Source organism: Plecotus auritus, assembly GCF_963455305.1.
Source record: "Plecotus auritus genome assembly, chromosome: 13".
Lineage (NCBI taxonomy): Eukaryota > Metazoa > Chordata > Mammalia > Chiroptera > Vespertilionidae > Plecotus > Plecotus auritus.
The window spans coordinates 8,258,441-8,281,120 of NC_137779.1; the positions used below are offsets into that span (position 1 = coordinate 8,258,441).

The 22,680-nt window shown below is 41.5% G+C and overlaps 1 protein-coding gene across 2 annotated transcripts in view; it reads right to left on the bottom strand.

The window, feature by feature from the left end:
- FBXW8 (F-box and WD repeat domain containing 8) overlaps window positions 1-22,680 on the bottom strand; it is a 127,429-nt gene that overhangs the window by 27,493 nt on the left and 77,256 nt on the right. For both annotated transcript variants that reach the window (XM_080649607.1, XM_080649606.1), the window contains exons 6-7: window positions 10,409-10,605; window positions 7,363-7,569 (exon numbers count right to left, since the gene is read on the bottom strand). In XM_080649607.1, coding sequence (XP_080505733.1) covers window positions 7,363-7,569; window positions 10,409-10,605 — 404 coding nt within the window. The remainder of the gene's footprint in view (window positions 1-7,362; window positions 7,570-10,408; window positions 10,606-22,680) is intronic.

Genomic DNA, 22,680 nt, shown 5'->3' on the forward strand with positions numbered 1-22,680 from the left:
AACACCAGAGAACTAAAACAAGTGACAGCTGATGGAGGAGCGTGAAAAATGAGTGAACAGTGAGGACCTCTGGTGTAGGGCAAAGAGTCTACCCATGGTCTCCCCTTCGTACCCCGGAGGCATAACGCCCCTTTAGCACTGCCTAAGGGGCAGGACTGTACCAGCACAGACATATGCTTAGCAGCACTTTGCACATAAAGAACTCTATAAATAGTAGCTGTCTGGATATACAGCCAAAGCATGCAACCTATTCTACAGTGTTAGCATTCTTATTTACAGAGCAAAAGCAAAGATTCCCAACAGCCCTCCCCTTGATCTTCATTAACTGAAAAACAAACTGACTTTTAACCCTTTAACAAACCTACTTGCTCTTGAGCCCTGGCAGGAAGAAACCAAAGCCATGCCTATCCATAAGATGAAACAAAAGCAAAGCCAAACTCCAAGTTCACAGTCTCCCATGGGTGAGAAGCGGTGAACCAGGATGGAAATGCCACATGAATCGTTGGGAAAGCTATTAGAAAAAGTAGGCCCTAAATAAAATTCTAAGCTTAATTCAAAAGACAAACAAGAAAAAGGCAATGATCAGCATACACTTCAATGTAATGGTCTTAGGAGCTTGCTCGGAACTTCAAAAATACTGATCAATGTTTTTGAAAATTAGAAAATGATACAAATGCCATTGGTATACAAACACTATGCAAGTATGAGTGCAGACATAAGATATTTAAGGCACAGAGCCAGCCCTCTCCACAAGGGTTTGCATCTCAAGGCTATTACACCAAGTGACTCAGCAACCGCATTGGCTCTGCAGGAAGCTGAACTGACTTGCCCCTTTCTATTCTAAATGCATTATTTCAAATCAGCTCTTGGGAAAATGAATCTGGTGAAGAACCACAGGACTTTCACTACAAAATGACTTGAGCACAGTTCCCCCACCAGCCAGGGTACCTGTGCTCCAGCCAGCCTGGATCACCCCACTGCTGCTTCCTGGACCCCCTGGGAACCCATCCTCCAAGCCCATTGCCTCTGCCTGAATTGCCTTCTTGCCCAAGTTTTCCCGATGAACTCTAACCTGCCCCCAAAGCTAGTGGGGATAGGGAGGTACTGGTGCTCAGTATCTAACAAGCACATGACCTACCTTTCCCAGGTAAGTAACTTGCTGCAGGTTTATCTGGCTCAATTCCCAAAGGTTACACCACCAGCTTGACTTAGTGGAAAATACTTTTCCCTGGATTTATTTTCTATGCGGTCATCACTCTCGCAAAGGAGTGGTTCAGGATCCTAGATATCCTAGAGCACGCTCGGCTTCCATAAGCAGCGACAGCATTCTAAGAAATGCTTCCCACAGAATCACCACCGTGTTACAGAAGATCAGAGGTGGCCAGGTCCTCAAAGGTCCCCAGTTGAGGTTTCTTGTCTGTCCTGAGTAACCCGGGGGCTCTGTGAGCTGTCTCGGGGTTCACCCAGCACGGGAGGAGAACTTCATGTATTATGAAATTACACTAACAATTATATCACTTACTGATACCATTTTAATACTAAACCATTTTCTAGTATTAAAACAATCCTCTGAATGTTCAATCCTCATTAATTTATCTATATAAATTTCATCACTTTGGAATTCAGCAAATTGCTGTGAAGGGCTCTCTGTGACCTGATGTCCATCTCAATGTGGAGGAAGAAACCCTTGTATTGCTAAGTTGCTGAGGAACACAAGGCTGAAAGTCCTAAGGCAGATGTCATCTGGATTCATCTCCATGTTTCCAGTGCCAATCAGAAATCTAGCATATAGCATGTGTTCGATAAATCGTCATTAGCAGTGACAGTAACCTAGGCAACAAAAATGAATCCTTCTGGTAGTCAACATCACTCAATAATCTAGAAAACTGGTCCCAAAGGACTATCTTCCTAAACTTCTCTAAGAAGAAAGTTAAAACATTTTAAAGGTTTGAGGAGAAAGTGAAAAGGAAACGAGGCATATATTTTGTGAACTTTCCGTTTTAAATTATTCACCCTGCTTATAAAAGACCGAGTTTTTCATTTTTCTCTGGAATAGAACCTTGAACAAAAGAAGAGGTAGACTGCACATTCTGGGGTAGGTATGGGAGAATGTGGTCAGAATCCATGAGCACTGCGTGTCTCATTCCAAGCATCCTCCCAGACAGTTATTTCAACTTGTGACGAGTGCAAGCAACCAATCCAGAGTCTTTCCACGTCCGTGTGAAGGGAATGATTATCATAAGAGATGTTAGTAATTATTTTCCAGCGTGATGTAAGCTGAGGCAGCAGCGCCAAGGCAGCGTCCTTGTCAAACACATCTCAGCCTCAGGATTACTTCACTCGCATTCCCCTGATTACGATGCACGCCGCGTGCTGCTAAATACAACCTGCCACCGAATGCCAAGTACTTCAGAACTAAATTAGAAAATATGTCCAAATACATAGAATGATGCTAAGAGCCCTAAGTGGGTCTCTCTCTTCCTTTATGAGGCATGAGACTCGTCGTCAACATAATGCTCTTAAATGAGGCAATTCTATCTTCTAACCCTCCACATCTGAGAGCAAAATTTAATTCAGGGAGCAAAAGAATTAATGATATGGTATCATACACATGTTTTCATCGGTGGAAGCATTTTTGACAGATTCAGAAAATATGAGACATGGAAACACATCATAAAGGGGTGTTTGGGCACAGAGGGCTAGGGTGGAGTTGACACGGATTTCTGCACTGCAGCAGGAGGAAGCAGGCCATTGCTAAGTAGCATCTAAAAGCAAAAGACCTGTGAGGAGGCCTTCTCACCACATACGCTGGCCCGCAGGACATAGAAGTGATAAAGAAGTTCCAAGTTCCTGCCCAATCATTCCTATCAGCAATAAACATGGCCCGTGGGGTGGTCTCGTTAGGGAAGAGTAGAGTGATGGATTCCTCAGCCCATTTCAGAAGCATTCAGCCACCCAGCAGTTCCAATGGGGGAGCAGCTCAACACAACTCCACAGGTAAAGTAGGAAGCTTCTACCACCTAATCACTTCATCCGGAATTCAAGGAACGTGGATGCTGGACAGAAGCCCAGAGGTCACGTGCCCACCGCTCTTCATTTTACACAAAAGAGGCAAGTTGGCTTATCACCTTAGAAGAACCATGGACTCTCCTTCAAATGGTACCAACTAAGCTGAGAAGGAACACATATCAGTGCGTGTTGCAGCTCTTCCCAACCTAACGGTGGCCTGAGAGGGCTGTGAGTCCCACTGCACTGGTTCTAGGTAAAGCCATGTGATTCGAAACCTTTACTCATCCTAAGTAGTAGAGCTACAAAATAATTTACTGAAGAGTAAGAGCAGACAGATCTCTGCATAGTGCTCTGGCCTCACTTTGCCGTGATCTTTCTGTAAAGCCTGTGAGAGAAAAGATGTCCAGGAACTGCCAGGGAAATGGGATGTACTGCCACCTGCCACTTTCCCAGGGATGCCGCTATAGAGGCAACAGCCATCAAAATCATAAAGGCGCGGACCCCTTTCACTCAGCAAGTCCACTCTGAGGAACTAAGCCTACAAACACATTCAAGTGGGCCAAGTGTGTTCACAGCAGCAAAAGACAGGGAGCAATTTAGCATACATCTAGAGGGGGCTAGCCAAACTCATCAAGGTCCGTCCACAGGTGTGGTACCATAAAAATGCAAAAAGCAAAGCAAAACTAAACCAAAAAACAATATCCAAACACCAGGATGAAAGGACCTTTAAGAAGTTTTGTTGCAGGAAAAAGTAAGGTGCAGAACAACAATATAGTATTTGACCATTTATATTTTTAAAAGAGAGGGGACTGAGGGTATGTCTGGGTAATTTGCTTCATGTGCATAAAGTATCTCTGGAAGGATGTACACGAAACTAGCAACACTGACTTGGCTCCAGGAAAAGAAAGAAGCTGGGTGGCAGGTTGAAAGGAGTGCGGAGGGGTCCTCCCACTGCACATTCTTCCTTGTCGGATCTGTTGATTTCTAAATAAGGTGAATGCATTACCTCGTTTTAAATTACTCTTAAAAAAAAAAGAAAAAAGGTGTTTAAAGATCTGATCTTTTAACAAAAAGTGAAAATAGACAATGGCCATTTTTTTCTACGACTTTATTTGGGCAAAGAAAATGCTGGCAATTCCAAGTGGGGTCCCTAGTCCTGGCCTCTAAATTCAAAAGTCTGGGAAGTTCTATGCCACTAGCCAACGGAGAAGTACAGAGCACGAACTCTCTCTGGTCCTGGAACACATGGAGCTGGAAAGGATCAAACCAGCTGTATTCACAGGCCTTTTCTTAAGGTTAAGTAGGTACATTTTGCTTACATTACTTGGGCTCATTTCCTTAGAAAACTGTTTATTGACAGAGCTGGGTTACTTGACAAGTACCAGTTTGCTGAAATCTGTGCATGAGGCTGTTTCACACTCCAGTGCCAGGAACACAACTGGTGCTCTGTGGCTCTCTGTGCTGAATGCACACACGATGACTGGCTAGCTGGATCTATGAGTGGATGGACTTGAACCATTATTATTTGATGCTCTGACAGCTGTGGTGCCTATAAAATGCTAATGCGATCATCGTATGGGGCAAGGATATCCTCCAACTAAACAAAAATAACACCTCTGGAGTACTTCTACAGGTTAGAGAAATTTCAGTTCCCGACTCAAATGTATTTTATATCAACATTTGGACTTCACTGTCTGTTTTTATCACAGTTAATCAATAATGGACTCCAGCTAAGCCCCAGCTCTGTATCAGGTACAAACGAAGATAAGCCAAACTCTATGTTCTCATAAAGCCTTCATCTGATTCCGAGTTACACAGGCCAGAGGCGCAAACACAAACCCCCATGTGGACGTAGCTCCAGGCAAACTCTACTGCTAATAGTCTGACACCAACCTAATAAAATGTGCTGGGACACACGCTGCCAGGCCAAGCACACACACAGCCAAAACGGCATTCACAAGCAAAGCAACACTGAGCACACATATGAAGCTACCTGGGAATTATGACACTACATTCTAGGATAGCAGCAGGATGACATGGCCTAGCGCACACAGAGATGTTACATGACAATTACGTTTCTTAAAAATGCAGGTTCTTCTGAGGAAGCAGAAAACCCATTAAACTGCATCAGATGGAGAGTCCTGCCTCTGCAAAAATAAGGAAAGTTTCACAGACAAAAGCTTGGCTTCCCTCACATTCGAGTGGGTGGCATTCATGTTGGAGAAACATCTCAACACAAAGTGATTACTAACAACAACCAGCCAGCCACCCACAAGCGTTTGAAGGCTTGCTGTTGCATGCACAAAATATTTGGGTAACTAACTGCTACTGTCAGATTTCAAAGGATGCTTCAACAAATTCTTGTAGCAAATTTACTTCCACTTTTAATTTTAAAATAGCAATGAAAATACCAGTAACAAGTTATTTGAGAGAACACATTTTAAAATAAATTTCCATAAAATTAAGGTATTAATAAGCAGATTCTTATAATTAATGCTTTTAATTGGGTTGGAAATTTTCAGAGACATCCACAAAGTGCCTCCGTACCATCGATATCCAAAGGATGCTCCCAGTATGATTCTGTGCTGGACTCTCCCTTTAACTGATTTCTCAAATTATCCACTATGATTGTATCAAAATGTAAGGCTGTATAGAAATAAATCTACTTAGATAAGTCAAAGAGAAATAGGATCGGCCAGATGAAAAATTTACTGAAAATATGGAAAATTTTAACCAGGCTAGTATTACATATATCTATCCCCTCACTACACTGAGACTTGAGAAGTAAATGGATAACCCAAACTTGAAAGCATAATGGATTAGAAATTAGAAAGCAAATACGCAGTCTTTCTTCTCTCAACAAATGAGCTCACCAGGGATCGGAAAAGAAAGTTTTTTAAAGCCCCAGAAAGGAAACCACCTTCAGAAAGCAATTGCTGTCCCCTTCCCCCACTTCCTAGGAAGACAAAACACAGGAGTTAGAGCATCGCAGACTTGTCAGCCGACATACGCTGACATATGCACTCCTCAAGCACAAAGAGAGAGAGGCCTTCTCACAGTGAGGCTGCAGGAAGCCACATGCCTTTCTAGTGCCTTATCTATCTTACTGGATGAAGAACATAATTGGAATCCAGGATGCTTCAAATTTTTGAGTACCTACTAAGTTGCAAAATCAGTTAAACCTCATAAATGAGACCTGACCTTACAGGTGACTTACACGTTAGGGGAAACTATGTAAAAAAAAAAATCACAAACCGAGGCCAGCATTGAACTACAACTGGTAGAAATACCAGGAGGAACACAGTGATGATTAACTGTCACATGACAAGCATGATGCTTAAAGCTTTACAGACATGTTTTCATTTAATCTGGCAATTCTATGGTGTAGGTATTGTTATGAGCCCCCTTTTACCAGTGAGGAAACTGAGCCCTAGCCGGTCTGGCTCAGTGGATAAGAGCGTCGGCCTGCAGACTGAAGGGTCCCAGGTTCAATTCTGGTCAAGGGCACATGCCTGGGTTGTGGGCTCGATCCCCAGGAGGGGGCGTGCAGGAGGCAGCCAATCAATGATTCTCTCTCATCATTGGTGTTTCTATCTCTCTCTCCCTCTCCCTTCTTCTCTGAAATCAATAAAAATATATTTAAAAACAAACGAGGAAACTGAGGCATACGGAGGGTTAAGCAACCTGCTTCAGGCCACACGGGGCAGCAGGCCGCAACAGCGCCATGGAGAAGGCCTCGTCCCCAGGAGGAGGAGCTGCCAGGGGCGCCAAGGCGCAGAGAAATTTCTTCCTGGGGTCACACCACTGCCAGGGGGTGGAGAGCAGGCGCATTAGGGGGAAAACAAATAAAACTTGATCCCCCTCTCCCCTGACCCCCCTGGAGGAGAAAGCGACTTCCATAAATCAGCTTTAAGACTTTGCAGACTAAGTACTTGGCCTACAGTCAGGATAGTAAAACGCTAGGTAGTGATTACATTTAGTAATCATGCAAAGCATTTCAATTAAAAACTTTTCTCCTTGCTTCTGGCTCACAGAGTACTGGAGGTACTTTTATGCACTGTTGGTGAGAATATAAATTTTGCTGCAACCTTTTTTCTATAAAGGTATGTTTTTCAGTGTATAAAAGTACCTATATTCTAGATGGATATCTACTAGAAATTATTACCAGTTTTGTCTGTGGAGTGGGGTTGGGATAAAGGAGGAAAAAAGAAACAATTATTTTCACCTCATATCCTTTTCAAATGCTTGAATTTTTTTACCACGCTAAATATATATTTCCTGACTACAGCATCTTGGAGCTTTAATTGTTTAAATTGCCTTCTAAAAAATAAAAACTGATGTTCTATTTTGTACCTTGTTTCCTTCGTGCACCCATCCTAGACTCTTCACTCCAAAAGCAGCCTGGTTGGCCGAGACATCCAGACAGGTGACGGGCTGCCCGTAGACGTGGTGGAGGGTTCTGGCAGAGTCGTCAGCCTTCAGCAGGTACACCAGATCTCCAGCAGTGGCCACTGCCACAGGGTACCTTTCGGTATCTGGAACTATTTCAAGGTAGTCAACCTGGAAAGGATAAGGGTTGTTTAGTCCTTCAGGTTCCACATCCAGTTCATCCTGACTTGGTCAAAATGTATATACTTCCTCCTACATGTCAATGAGAAGACCAGCAACCCCACAGAAAAAGACGGGCAGAGGGGCAGTTCACAGGAAATGACACACAGTTCTTACACAAATGAAAAGATGCTCATCATAAAAGAAACACAATACATTCCTAATATGAGAAATATAAAGTAAAAAGTCACCGAGGTACCATTTTCACCTGTCATACCAGGAAAGATCACATCGTCTGCTGAGACACTGGCCGAGAAGTGAAGGGGACAACCACACGATGGGTCCCACTATGGCTGGGGGGATGTAATCTGGTCCAATGTCTACAGAGGGAAATCGGCAGCACTTTCCACAATGTCAAGTGCACTTACGCTCTGACCCAGCAAGTTCCTCCCAGGACTTTCCTTACAAATAAACTCGCATTTATGTAAAACCACGTGTGCAGGTTATTGGCTAAAGCTTTACTTTTTCATCACTAAAAACTGGAAAATGCTAAACACGCATTACTAACGGACTACAAATAAATGACAGTCGATTTTTTGCGCTGAAATACCACGCAGTCTTGGGCAAAAGCATGAAGACAGATCATCTCTAAGGTGAATCTGGGCGAAGAGCAAGGAAGCAAGGTAACGGGATTCCCAGTGTGCTAACGTGTGTGCATGTGTGCAGAGGAAGGGTGTGATGTACTTGGCTTGTACATGCATAAATCTTCTAATCATGGCTGCTTTCAAAGAGGGAAGAGTTGAGGGATGAGGTGCAAATGGTGTTACTCACTGTAAACTTTATTGGGTCTTTTAAATTCTGAACCCATGCAGGTGTAACAGTTATTCAAAAGTATCTTTAAGCCAGAAACTGAATAAAATTCACTCAGTTCCAAATGAGCAAAAATCACATTTTAACATCTGTGCCAATACCAAAAATGCGTTGCTAAAAGGTTAAAAGTATCTGAGTTACCTCCTCTCTCCAGGTTTTAATGCCATCGGGAGCAGGAAGGCCACGACCAACAGCATTTTTGTGCCACGCCCTTCTCTAATCGCCATGTGTATGGGAGGTCCCTTGAAGAATGATGTGCTTTTCTAGATCCCGGAGTGGCACACTTCCCCAGTGCAGTTTACCACAGGTTCTCACCTCCCTGAGTAAATTCTGAGAGTGAGACAGCAGGTGAGCCAAGCCATTCAATTATGAAAATCCACGGTGTAAAAGGACAGTATTGCCCTGAAAACAAGATAACTGAGTCCAATGCTGAGGGCTGTCCAGGGGAGCTGGAGACAGAGAGCGAACATCTGGGTGGCTCTGGTAATCCTCGGCCCCTCGTCCAAAGCCCAGGGCCCATCACAAAGGATGATGTTCTAGGCTAACATCACAAACACGGGAGCGCTGCCACTGCGATTTGGGGAGCCTATCTGGGGAAGACAAAAGGACCCAGCGCTCTAGGCCAGGGGTGCCTGCCAGACAAGGCAGCCTGTGGCCACCCCTCATGCAGGGTGAGAAATAATACACAAAGAGTGTTACAGCACACGCCTCCAGCTTGCTCCCTCTCTCTAGTCTAAAAACCATTTCTTACTTTCCTAAGACTGACATCCCCAGCCCAGCCATTTAATTTCATCTTAATGTTGGATTTTGGACAGACCAAGACGCTCTGATAGGCAGTGGCTGTGCCACTGCTGGGAGCTGTAAAACTACTTCAAAAACCATCCAGTCTGTGCCAGGATGCCACCGATTGCCAAGGCAGGATTTACATTTTATAGAGGGACTCACATCTTAAGTAATTGTCTGAGTTCATATAATTACTGCGATTCTACAGTGTTCTTTAGTCAAAGACCAGATAATAAGCACGATAGTAGTTGTGAAAACAAACAAATATGGTACTTTCACATTTTTTCTCATAAAACCCAAGATGGGAAAACAGCCTCAGGCAGTTTTGGGGAACACTAAATCCAAACGGCCGAGCCTGGATCATTAGAGGGACAAGCAGCTTATGGAGGTGAGGCAGTAACACTCGGCTTTTTAGTTATTCAATCTAATAAGATTCTCACCAGGAGGAAAGAGAGAGGAACAGGATTTGTTCCAAGTCAGACCATCAATTTATTCTTCAATGTTGGCTCTTCTGTTCACTCTCCTACTAGTGCCAAAATCAGGTTTATTTAAATTAAACCCAAATTCAGCACAGACTTAAACTTCCTTCTACCAGCAAATCACCTGCTACCATTAGAATGCAGAGGCTCCCGTACAACTGAACTCAGAAGCAAGCTCCACGTGAAGAACTCTTTAAGGCTGGCTCAGCTTCACACATGACATCCTGGTACATGACACCGACTTATACCTATTTTCACACAGGAGCTACTTTTACTTCCAGGTGAAAAAAACGTGGGGTGAAGAGAGCTGAGGATGGAATCCTCCTTGCCATAACGACTGGGATAATGTCACTGAACTCATTTTCACTTCTGTACGAGGCCAGAAGCTGACCTTAGATTTCAAGGGGTGGACGTCCTGTGAAAGCAGATGAGGACCATGGCAATGAGAAACTCGAGCCCTGAAGTGAGCCCTGGGTCCGAATCACACCTCCTGGCTCTGAGGCTGGGGCAGGTCCAGTCACTGATCTAAGTTCCTCTTGGCTTCTTGGTAAACAGGGAAAATGATAGTACCTGTTTCGCAAGGCAGTGGTGAGATTTATGGATGTGAGGCCCACAGGGAGTCCTGAGTGAGTGAGAGCTGCCAACATCATTACTATTTGTTTATATTTGATTCAGAGGTTCTAAGAATGAAAAATAAAATGACCAGACTAAAAGCTCACCAGTTTCTGAACTTCGAATTCTGCAGCTATTTGCCAATATCCTTCGTCATTGGGATGCAACATCACAACATCGAAAGCAGAAGCCGTGGCAACAGTGGCATCTTCCTGGCTGAGGGCTAGTGCCTGTATTCTTGCATCGTGCTCAAAGCGGTGGATAGGATACTTTCCAGTCCTTAGATCCCAAATATTAAGAAATCCTACGTAGAAAAAAAAACAATGTGGATAACTTTAAATTTACTTCAATATGAATTTTCAATTTACTTCATAAATTTTCAATTTACTTCATATGCACAATTATAAAATAACAGTTGTTTAAAGAAAATTAAAAAATAAATGATAAAATATTTGCATCACATAAAACAAAGGGCCAATTTCTATCCTATATAATAAAAGCCTAATATGCAAATTGTCCCCTTGGGAGTTTGACCGAGAGTTCGATCGCTCGCTATGATATGCACTGACCACCAGGGGGTGGCACAGAACATGGCAGGCAACCATCAGCAGCAGCAGGGCACTGAGGGAGCGAGGGAGCGAGGGAACGGGGAGGCGGGGAGGCGGGGAGGCAGGGAACCTGATCGGCCCTGATGGTTGGCCAAGCCTAGGGGCCCTACCCGTGCACGAATTTCGTTCACCAGGCCTCTCGTTATATATAAAGGGCTTCTAAGATTCACTAAGGAAAAAAAAGCAACTGAAAGCTGAGTGAAGGACATGAGTATGTTGTTCACAAAAAAAGAAACACAACCGACTCAAACATAAAAATGTCAAAATTCACTCACAATTAGAAAAAGATAAATAAAAACTATAATACAATACCATTTTTATCAGTCATATTGACAAAGATAAAAAATTTCATAAAATATTTTGTTGTTGACAATTCAGGGAAATGCGCTCTCAAATTGTTGGTGGGAATGTAAACTAATTCACCCACTTGGAAGGCGATTGGATATTTACGAAATTACAAATGTATATAGGCTAGTCACTGTAATGCTTTTAATTATGTCAAAAGATTGCAAGTCTTAAATGTCTCCATAAATAGAGAGCTACTTAAATAATGTCACCTCCATACTTTGGAATTTAAAATGACCAGTTAAAAAAAGACTGAGTCAGTCTTTTTTCTTTTTTTTAATTTTTAAAATTTCTTTATTAAGGTGTTACATATGTGTCCTTATTCCCCCATTACCCTCCCATTCCCCCCCCCCACTCCAGCCCTCACCCCCTGTTGTCTATGTCCATTGGTTAGGCTTATATGCATGCATACAAGTCCTTTGGTTGATCTATCCTCCTTACTCCCACCCTCCCCTATCTTCCCTCCGAGGTTTGATGGTCTGATTGATGTTTCTCTGTCTCTGGATCTGTTTTTGTTCATCAGTTTATGTTGTTCATTATATTCCATAAATGAATGAGATCATGTGATATTTATCTTTCTCTGACTGGCTTATTTCACTTAGCGTAATGCTCTCCAGTTCCATCCATGCTGTTGCAAATGGTAAGAAACCCTTTTTTATTGCAGCGTAGTATTTCATTGGGTAGATATACCACAGTTTTTTAATCCACTCATCTGCTGACAGGTACTTAGGCTGTTTCCAAATCTTAGCTATGGTGAATTGTGCTGCTATGAACATAGGGGTGCATATATCCTTTCTAATTGGTGTTTCCAGTTTCTTGGGATATATTCCTAGAAATGGGATCACTGGGTCAAATGGAAGTTCCATTTTTAGTTTTTTGAGGAAACTCCACACTGTTCTCCACAGTGGCTGCACCAGTCTGCATTCCCACCAGCAGTGCACGAGGGTTCCTTTTTCTCTGCATCTTCGCCAGCACTTGTCATTTGTTGATTTGTTGATGATAGCCATTCTGACAGGTGTGAGATGATATCTCATTGTCGTTTTGATTTGCATCTCTCAGATGATTAGTGACTTTGAGCATGTTTCATATGCCTCTTGGCCTTCCTTCTGTCTTCTTTCGAAAAGTATCTATTTAGGTCTGTTGCCCATTTTTTGACTGGGTTATCTTCCTTTTGTTAAGATGTGTGAGTTCCCTATAAATTTTGGAGATTAGGCCCTTATCAGATATAACATTGGCAAATATGTTCTCCCATGCAGTGGGCTTTCTTGTTGTTTTGTTGATGGTTTCTTTTGCTGTGAAAAAGCTTTTTATTTTGATGTAGTCCCATTTGTTTATTTTCTCTTTCGTTTCCATTGTCCTAGGAGCAGTATCAATGAAGAAACTGCTTCGGCATATATGTGAGATTTTGCTGCCTGTGGATTCCTCCAGTATTTTGATGGTTTCCCGTTTTATGTTTAAGTCCTTTATCCATTTTGAGTTTATTTTTGTGTATGGTGTAAATTGGTGGTCTAGTTTTATATTTTTGCATGTATCTGTCCAATTTTCCCAACACCATTTATTGAAGAGACTGTCTTGACTCCATTGTATGTTCATGCCTCCTTTGTCGAATATTAATTGAGCATAGTGGCTTGGGTCAATTTCTGGGTTCTCTATTCTATTTCATTGATCTATATGTCTGTTCTTGTGCCAGTACCAGGCTGTTTTGAGAACAGTGGCTTTGTAATACAGCTTGATATCTGGTTTTGAGATTCCACCTACTTTGTTCTTCTCTCTCAGGATTGCTGCAGCTATTCAGGGTCTTTTTTTATTCCAGATGAATTTTTGGAAAGTGCATTCTAGGTCTGTGAAATATGCTGTTGGTATTTTAATGGGGAGTTCATTGAATCTATAGATTGCTTTGGGTAGTATGGACATTTTGATGATGTTGATTCTACCTATCCATGAACACAGTATGTTCTTCCATCTGTTTGTCTTCCTCTATCTCTTTTTTCAGTATCCTGTAGTTTTCCGTGTATAGGTCTTTTCCTCCTTAGTTAAGTTTATTCCTAGTTATCTTAATTTTTTTGGTGCGATGGTAAATGGGATTGCTTTTTTAGTCTCTCTTTCTGTAAGTTCATTATTGGTGTATAGAAATGCCATAGATTTCTTGGCATTAATTTTGTATCCTGCTACATTGCCAAATTTATTAATTAAGCCTAATGATTTTTTGATGGAGTCTTTAGGGTTTTCTATGTACAGTATCATGTCATCTGCGAATAAGGAGTTTTACTTCTTCTTTTCCAATTTGGATGCCTTTTATTTCTTTTTCTTGTCTGATCGCAATGGCTAGTACTTCCAGTACTATGTTGAACAGGAGTGGTGAGAGTGGGCAACCCTGTCTTGTTCCTGTTCTTAGAGGAAATGGTTTTAGTTTTTGACCATTGAGTATGATGTTGGCTGTAGGTTTGTCATATATGGCTTTTATTATGTTGAGGTATGATCCTTCTATTCCCACATTGCTGAGAGTTTTTATCAAGAAAGAGTGTTGGATTTTGTCAAATGCTTTTTCTGCGTCAATTGATATGACTATGTGATTATTATCTCTCAATTTGTTTATGTGATGTGTCATGTTTATTGATTTGTGGATATTGTACCATCCTTGCATCCCGGGATAAATCCTACTTGGTCATGGTGTATGATCTTTCTGATGTACTGCTGGATCCGATTTGCGAGGATCTATGTTCATGAGGGATATTGGCCTGTAATTCTCTTTCATTGTGTTGTCTTTATCTGGTTTGGGGATTAGGGTAATGCTGGCTTCATAGAATGAGCTTGGAAGTGTTCCTTCCTCTTGAGTTTTTTGGAATAGTCTTAGTAGGACAGGTTTTAGTTCTTCTTTGAATGTTTGGTAAAACTCTTCTGTGAAGCCATCTGGCCCAGGCTTTTGTTTGCTGGAAGCTTTTTGATGACTGCTTCCATTTCTTCTATAGTTATCGGCCTATTGAGATTTTTAGAATCTTCCTGATTGAGTTTTGGAAGGTTGTATTTTTCTAGGAATAGGTCCATTTCCTTCAGGTTGTCTAGTTTGTTATAATAGAGTTGTTCATAGTAAATTTTTTAACAATCCTTTGCATTTCTGTGGGGTCTGCTGTTATTTCTCCTCTTTCATTTCTGATTTTGTTTATTTGGGTCCTCTCTCTTTGCTTCTTGGTGAGCCTGGCTAAAGGTTCATCAATCTTGTTTGTCCTTTCAAAGAACCAGCTCTTGGTTTCAATGATCTTTTATACTGTTGTTTTTTTTTTGTCTCTATGTCATTTATTTCTGCTTTGATCTTTATTATCTCCTTCCTTCTGTTCACTCTGGGTTTTTCTTGTTGCTCTCTTTCTATTTCTTTGAGTTGTAGAGTTAGATGATTTATTACCATTTTTTCTTGTTTTTTTTTTGAGGTAGGCCTGTAGAGCTATAAACTTCCCTCTCAGGAATGCAAGAGTCAGTCTTATATAAGCTGTATGAAAGGATCAACAAAATATACTGTTAAATGAAAAAAGTAAAGAGCAAAATAGTAGTATAGTATGTTACACTGTTCTTGTGTTTTAAAAAATTTACACACACACACACACACACACACACACACACACACACACACACACAAATGGAATATCCTGGAAGGACACACAAGAAACTAGTAATGGTAACTGGCCTCTAAGGAAAGAAACCAGAGGTAAGGAAGAAGAGCAGGAGGGAAGTTTCCTGTTACCTCCTTGTACATACTAAAATGTTTTCCAAAAACTATCTTTACCAAGAAGTTAAATTTTTAAAACATGTTTTCATGCAAAAAACTTAAGAAGAATTAATTGTTGAGTAGTGCTAACATATAGAGTTAACTCCTTCTACTTGTTCACTCATTCATGCAACAAATAATCACTGAGCACCTGTTCTAGGCCAGGCCCTGCTCTAGACACTAGCAATGCCTGAAAACAGCCATTAAAAGTAGTTTACATCCTCCCTCACCACCTCCTTCTTCTAGACTACCCCTGGCCATGGTGCTTTATCGCGCACAGTTGTAAAAACCCAAGCTTGACCTTGCCGCACTGGTTAAAAACTGATTTTACAATCCACCCTCTTCCAGCACCTTGACATGTCTCCACCTTTCTCAAACTGTCTACGGCACTGCTTTCCAAGTGTGGGCCCAGGACCATCAGGATCCCCGGTGCTTGTTAGAAAAGCAAATTTTCAACTGGAGCAAAAGCTTGAGTTTGAGAACCAGCGGTCTACAGGAACTTTCAGTCCCCTGCAGATATGTACACTTTTCTGTATTTGCGATGCCACTGATTCTTTTTTCTCACCAAATCATTTCTTCTTTATGACCCCAAGCTAGTTCTTTTCCCTCAAAGGTTTACCCAAGAAAAGAATTACTTTCTGTAGATGCTGGATAATGGTTTGTTCCAATTCCAACTGATTTTATTTTTTCAAAATTCACAGAAACAATCTGTGGAGATAACACAGTCCATGGCTATTTCTTTGAGTTCAAATCCAGCTCCACTACTCGCTAGTTGAAGGCCTTGGGTTGAGTTATGTAAAGCAGTGAGCCTGTTTCCTCACCTGTAAAACTGAAGATAACATTACCTACTACCCAGGGCTGCTGGGTAGATTAAAGGAGATAAACCACATAAAATGCTGGAGACAGACCAATCATTTATTTTTATGTATTCTACAGTTCCTGCTGTGCATAAAGCATTTTTAATCTATTAATAACACTAATTTCCTCTATTGCTCATCCATAAATCCAGTCCTATTACCTACAGCTTCCTACTACCTAAAACAGATGTAGCTTCTCATGTTTCTTCTCTTTGTGATCCATCTTCCCATCTTTCTTTTTTCTTGCTTTGTACTTTTGTCTTTAAACAATAAATTATTTGAACTTATGAACTCACTATGAAGTATGCTTCAGCACTAAATAAATATTGTCAGAAGAAAATAATACCTTTGTGTTGCTTTGCCAGACTTTCAAACTGTCAGTAGACTTAAGTAGGTGATTATAAACCAAAGCAGAGCTTTTGAGTTAAATGTTGCTTCATAGGTAAAATAGGATGTTCAATATCTGAAGTACAAGAATTATGATAAACTTGGGGGATAAGCAGACCACAAAGGCTCCACAACACATTCCCTGGCAAATATGCTGGTAAATTCTTTCCCTTCTGACTCAGAAGAAACAGACGTGCAACAGAAAACGCCAATGGCTCTGCACATAAAATAGGAGACAGGTGCATTCCAAGATGCGCCTCTTGCAAATATTTCTGCGTGGCATTTGTTGGGAGACGTCACAATCAGCAGTAGAGAGAAGTGAAAGTTGCTTCTTGCAAGGAAGTTTCAAGCATGCAGACACTGTCAATGTCTACTTTCATCCAGTGCTCACGTCGTCTTGGGAGGGGCATCCATCCTTATCCTCATTTTACAAAAGAGAAGAGACAGAAGCTCTGAGTGGTTAAACAACTGTCCAAAGCAGCTAGGTGCATGAGGAGGCTGGGCTGGAATTTAGCTAGAAACGTGTAGGATGAGCAGCTGCATTTACAAGTGCATAAAAAAACTGTGAGATCGATGAGTAACTGACGTCAACTCACCCTGTGTTCTGCCAAGTGTGGAAGTTATTCAACCACAGCTCACTCTAAGCACACATGGAGTTTATCTATAAACACATTTTTCATTATTAATCAAGTATTGGTTTTGTTGGCATCATTTTTCCAACAGAATTTTATGCAATAAAATAGGCTTCCCCACAGGTTGAGTTTCACAGAGCTATCCTAAGAAGGGTCTTTTGGAAAATACATTCTAGGGCTCCATCAATTTAATTCTCTCTGAATGCCTATTGTGCCATCATCTTTGTTATTTTCTCTATTTCAACTGTTAAGTGTAGAACTTGGTCAGATCCTCACTTGTCAATGGTGCCAGTGTCATCTGCACAGTCCTCCAGGACCACTTTATGGTGCATAAAATTTAGGATTGTTATGTCCTCTTGATGAATTGACCCTTTATTATATGAACATCCTCTATCCCTGGTTATACTCTTTGCTCCGAAATCTACTTTGTCTGAAACTGACAGAGCCACTCCAGCATTCTTTGGATTAATGTTAGCATGGTATATATTTTTTGTCCTTTCACTTTGCTGTGTCTTTATATTTAAAGTCAGTTTCTTATAAATAGCATATATTTATTAACTGGTGTGTTTAAACTATTAACTGGTGTGTTTAAACTATTTATCTTTAATGTGATTATTGGTAAAAATGGGCTTAACCTACCATTTTTCTATTTGTCCCATTTGTTCTTTGCACCTTTACCCACTCTTTTTCTGTTTTAATTCCTTTGTTGGCTTATTAGCCAAAACCCTTTGCTGTGTTATTTCAGTGGTTGCTTTAGGATTTTAACATACACCTGTAACTTACCGCAGTCTACCTTCAGTGATATCATACCACCTCTCACATGTAAGAGCTTCCCAGCAGCTACTTCCATCTCCTCCCTCCCAGGCTTTGTGCTACTGTTGTCATACTTTTTATTTCTACATGTTATAAACCCCACATACACTGTTGTTATTTCTACATAAACAGACGATTATCTTTTAAAGAGACTTAAGGAGAAAAGCCATTTGTTATTTATCAGTATAATTACCACTTCCAATGCTCTTGCAATATAACTTTTATTAAATTCTGCAGCTTTTGTAAGATTTGCAACTTCACTTTGCAACTATTCTATTGGATATTTGACCCAAAAACACATGGGCAAGGTGGGCAGGAACAGACATAGCAGCCAACAGGGAGGGATGTTTGAGTGAAAGCTAATTTTATAATCAGCTGATTAATTAGTTGTACTAAAGGGCCGGTGCATGAAATTCATGCACTCGGGTGGGGCATGAGGGGGGGGGGGGGGTCCTTAGCCCAGCCTGTTCCCTCTCACAGTCCAGGAGCCCTCGGGGGATGTCCGACTGACAGCTTAGGCCTGCCATGGGCCAGCCAGCAGTCAGCAGTCGGACATCCTTAGAGTTGCTGTGGAGGCCAGCTGTGAGCCGGCTGAGCAGCGCTCCCCCTGTGGGAGCACACTGACCACCAGAGGATAGCTCCTGTGTTGAGTGTCTATCCCCTGGTGGTCAGTGTGTGTCATAGTGACTGGTCGTCCCGCCATTTGGTCTATTTGCATATTAGGGTTTTATTATATAGTATAGTTATGTCATGGCTACTTTTACAACCTCAAATACTCGGAACAGTAAAAACTTGAAATATAAGACTGTTTTATACCAATGCCGCAGATTATCATTCACGTTAACCAATATGTAGCCAAAAATAAATTAATGCAACAACACATTCAACAAGTAGCTGCTGAGCCCTGCTCTGGGCCAGCCACTATCCTAGACACTGGGAAACCACTGTGCACACATCAAAACAAAGCAAAGAAGTCCCTGCCTGCATGGAGCTGACACTCTAGCGGCATCCACCCAGCATCTCACATGGGGGGACATAAAAAGGACATGATCCCTATTCTCACAACACAAACCTCATACTGAAGAGAACCCTAAGCATTTTAATAACTAAAATATAACAGAGACATATATACAAAGTGCAATAACACAATACAGAAGCTTAACTTTTTGTCATGTTGCAGAATTTTAAGATCCCAAAGAGGAGCAGCTAATTTTCCCAAATATTTCAAGTTTAACTGGGTCCACATCCACTTCCTGCATTAAGGAAGAAGTAGTCAAAGCCTGTCAGAAACAGGTGGTGATCCTTAAAAATCAGATGGGAATTCATTTGAAAGGCTAAGCTTTATCATATTGCAGACACAGACTAACACAGATTTGGCTCCTGATATTGTGTGGCTTTATGAAGTGGCAGGACTGTGTCCCTTTTCTGCTACATTCCTGGCTGGGTAGTGAATTCAGAATACTGAATGTAGCTGAAAGTCAACAAAGGTTTGCTGAGCATTCGTCTTATGTTTTAGCAAGAGAACATTTGGTTGTAAGAAACAGAAATCCACTGAAATGCTTATATACAAAAGAAAACTCACTGGAAAGGAATGGGACTGTCCTGTGGAACCTAAGGCAGGAAGTATAGGAACCAGGAACATTCGGAACCGAGGCAGTTATGTATGTCTCACCACGTATCTTAACTCTGCTTCTCTCTCAACTGTCTCGACCTTCTCTGCCTCCACAAACCAGCTTTCCCTTTCCCAGCTCCATGAAGTCATCGACTCCATGCACACACCTGACACTGAAAATCTGAGGCCCAACCGGCTCATCCCATCCATGAAGCAGCTGCTCCCAGGGCCAGGGTCCTCATCCTTGTCCAACCAGCTGAGGCCAAAAGTACTGTGAACATGCTGCCTCTAGAGGCAGTGGGGAGGGATCTCAGAGCAAGGAGGCACCCTGAAAGGTGTCTACTACATGTATTCTGCCTGCCAGGCCCAGGTAAAAACGAAAGGAAACCTCAGCAAATGCAAAGGGAGGTTCTGTGTAGTTCTTTACTAGCGACTTAAGAGGTATGTCATTGCTATCATTCCCTGAACCAGGCAGAATCCCTAAGAGCTGGGGTTTAGGGCTCCCACTTGCCCCCCACTGGGAAAACTAAAAGGGGAGGTGTCTCTCTTTCTCCCCAATAAAACCTCAATAGCTAGACCAGGGGTGGGGAACGTCCAGCTCGAGGGCCGTATAAGGCCTGAAAAATCATTTGGTCTGGCCCTGCCAAGGCATTAGGGGTGAGTTAATTAAATGTTTGACCAAATATAGCAGGCTAATTTTTAAGCTGATAATTTTGTATGGCCCGCGAATGATGTTATAACTATCCAAATGGCCATTGGTAGAAAAAGGTTCTCCACCTCTGAGCTAGATGAAAGATGCTTCATTCAGAAGCTAGTGCTGGGACCCAATAATGCTGTTTTATCTACGAAAAGGATGCAGACAAAAGAGAAAGGGTCTCTCTAAAAAATACGAAAGAACACAATGAGTGAAGACCCAATCAAGTAGACAGGAGTAGGGCCTGGCAGTCCTCTGGGCTCAGGACCCTCCACCTTGACAAGGGCAGCAGGGCTGAAGGAACTCCTGGTTCACCCTAGACGAGCAACAGTCATTAACAATGACATGAGTAACGATGGCCAGTCTTTTGAGGAGACATAAAGCCTGCTCAGCAGCTGTGGATGGGCACCCATGCCAGTTTGTAGCATGCCCCTCCCACCTCCCAAAGGAGGCCAGCCAGAGTGTGGTAATGAAACTGCACATAGTGGAAATGGGCTCTAAATGAGTTTAAACTGATTTATGCTAGCTTTTGTAAAGATGACTTGATATCAGGAAAGTGCTACCACTGTGAAATAATGTCGACGATCCTTAAGACCTCCGCCTAATGGTACTTGCACAGAATATTTATATTCCTCATCATGGGAACAAGGACCATAATGGATACCATTTTTGTTTTATTAGGGATGCATATTTAAATTAATCTGCTATTTGCCTAAACAATTAGCTGCTTCTGTTTGTGTGCACAAAGCCAAAATTGCAATTAGGCTTCCATCAAAAAGATAAGTCCCAACTAAAACTGTCCCGGTGGAGTCATAAGAGCTCAGGGCAGAACTTTCCAAAATTATTTTTTAGCATAATGGTAATTATGTTAATTGCTTGAAAGGTAAATAACTGCTGAACTGGTTTTAGAAAAAAACACACAATTGGTATTGCCCCTCCCCTTTAATCTTTTTCATGCACCATAAAATTTAAAACAGGTTACCAGTTTAGAAAGCCAGAGACTGGTCACTTCTTGCACTAGTTTGTCTTAGTGCTTTCTTAATTAGAACTTCTTTTAGCCAGGAGCTCCTACTCTCTCGAGCTTGTGCAATAAATACCTGAGGCTTGGCCTCAGCTTCATAATAGTTAAGTAGACAGGATCAATTAACTGCAGTTCAGAGACACTGAATGAAGCAGACTATTTATAAAGACAGCTGGCAACCTCAATTTCCACCATGTACATAAACACTTGGGTATCAGAAATTAAGGAGTCGAAAGAAATCCTGCAACAAGAGGAAAGGCATTTTAACAAAAATGTTAAATATACCCACAGCACTCACTAAACGTGCACCTCTTCATTAAGCTATGAAGTGAACACCAGGGATGTAAAGGTGGCATAAGTCTGAGAAGACAAAAACACTTGCTTTCATGGAAGAGGTGGCCCGGGCACGATTAATATCAGTGCAAACAAGGGTCATAATGCTGCATCCACCGTGCATGTCATACTTCACATTCCAGCTACATAAGCTCTAAAGCTGAACTCTATTACTTACAAAACAACAACAACAAATAAGCAAAAACACCAATAAGTAATGAAGCATTCCGGAAGCTGCATTTTAGATTGACAAGTAAGAAATCTGGGAGAATCAGGGGCCAAGCGGGTTGGAGGAGAAAGAACACTTCCTTTTACTATATATATTTTATATTAATCTGCTATTTGCCTAAACAATAGAAGAAGTTCTAATTAGGAAAGCACTAAGACAAACTAGTGCAAGAAGTGACCAGTCTCTGGCTTTCAAAATATACAAAATATATTTTGGTGCTATTTGTTTTTCTACATGTAATACTGTAACAAACAATTTCTTATAACCTGTATACACATCGTTATAAATAGTGGTATGATTAGTAATAGGATATTTTGATTATTTACTAATTCCAATCTTGATCTGCATAGTTTTATAATATATAACTCTGATGTACACAATTAAATTAAAATCTCAAATTCTACTTCTGACCCATCAATGGGTTAAGGTGAAATAAATTCCAGAACATTCCACACCACCACCACCACCACCACCAGTTCCCCGGATCAAGCCAGGGCAGGACAGCCCAGCACAGGGCCTAGACCAGGCTGGCATTCAGGCTTAGATTCCTTGTTCATTCGCTCTCTCTTTCTCTCTCTCTCTCTCTAACTACCTACTGGTATAAAGAATATATGCCTAGCCCTAACCGGTTTGGCTCAGTGGATAGAGCATCGACCTGCAGACTGAAGGATCCCAGGTTCGATTCTGGTCAAGGACATGTACCTTGGTTGCGGGCACATTCCCAGTAGGGAGTGTGCAGGAGGCAGCTGATCGATGTTTCTCTCTCATGGATGTTTCTAACTCTCTATCCCTCTCCCTTTCTCTCTGTAAAAAAATCAATAAAATATATTTTGTTAAAAAAAGGTATTAGGTACCTCTTGCTTTAAAAATATATATATATACACCTATCTTCAAAATTAGTTTCGTTCACATGTTGACTGACATAACTATAATATTTAGAAACATAATTTAAGACTGATGCTGGTAACTGTTGAAGCTGAGTGATGGGTACATGAGGGTTCGTCATATTATTCTGTACCATAATAAAAGGATTTTTAAAAACAACAAATTGAAAGACTATCAGTAACAAAAGTAAAAACTACCATCTT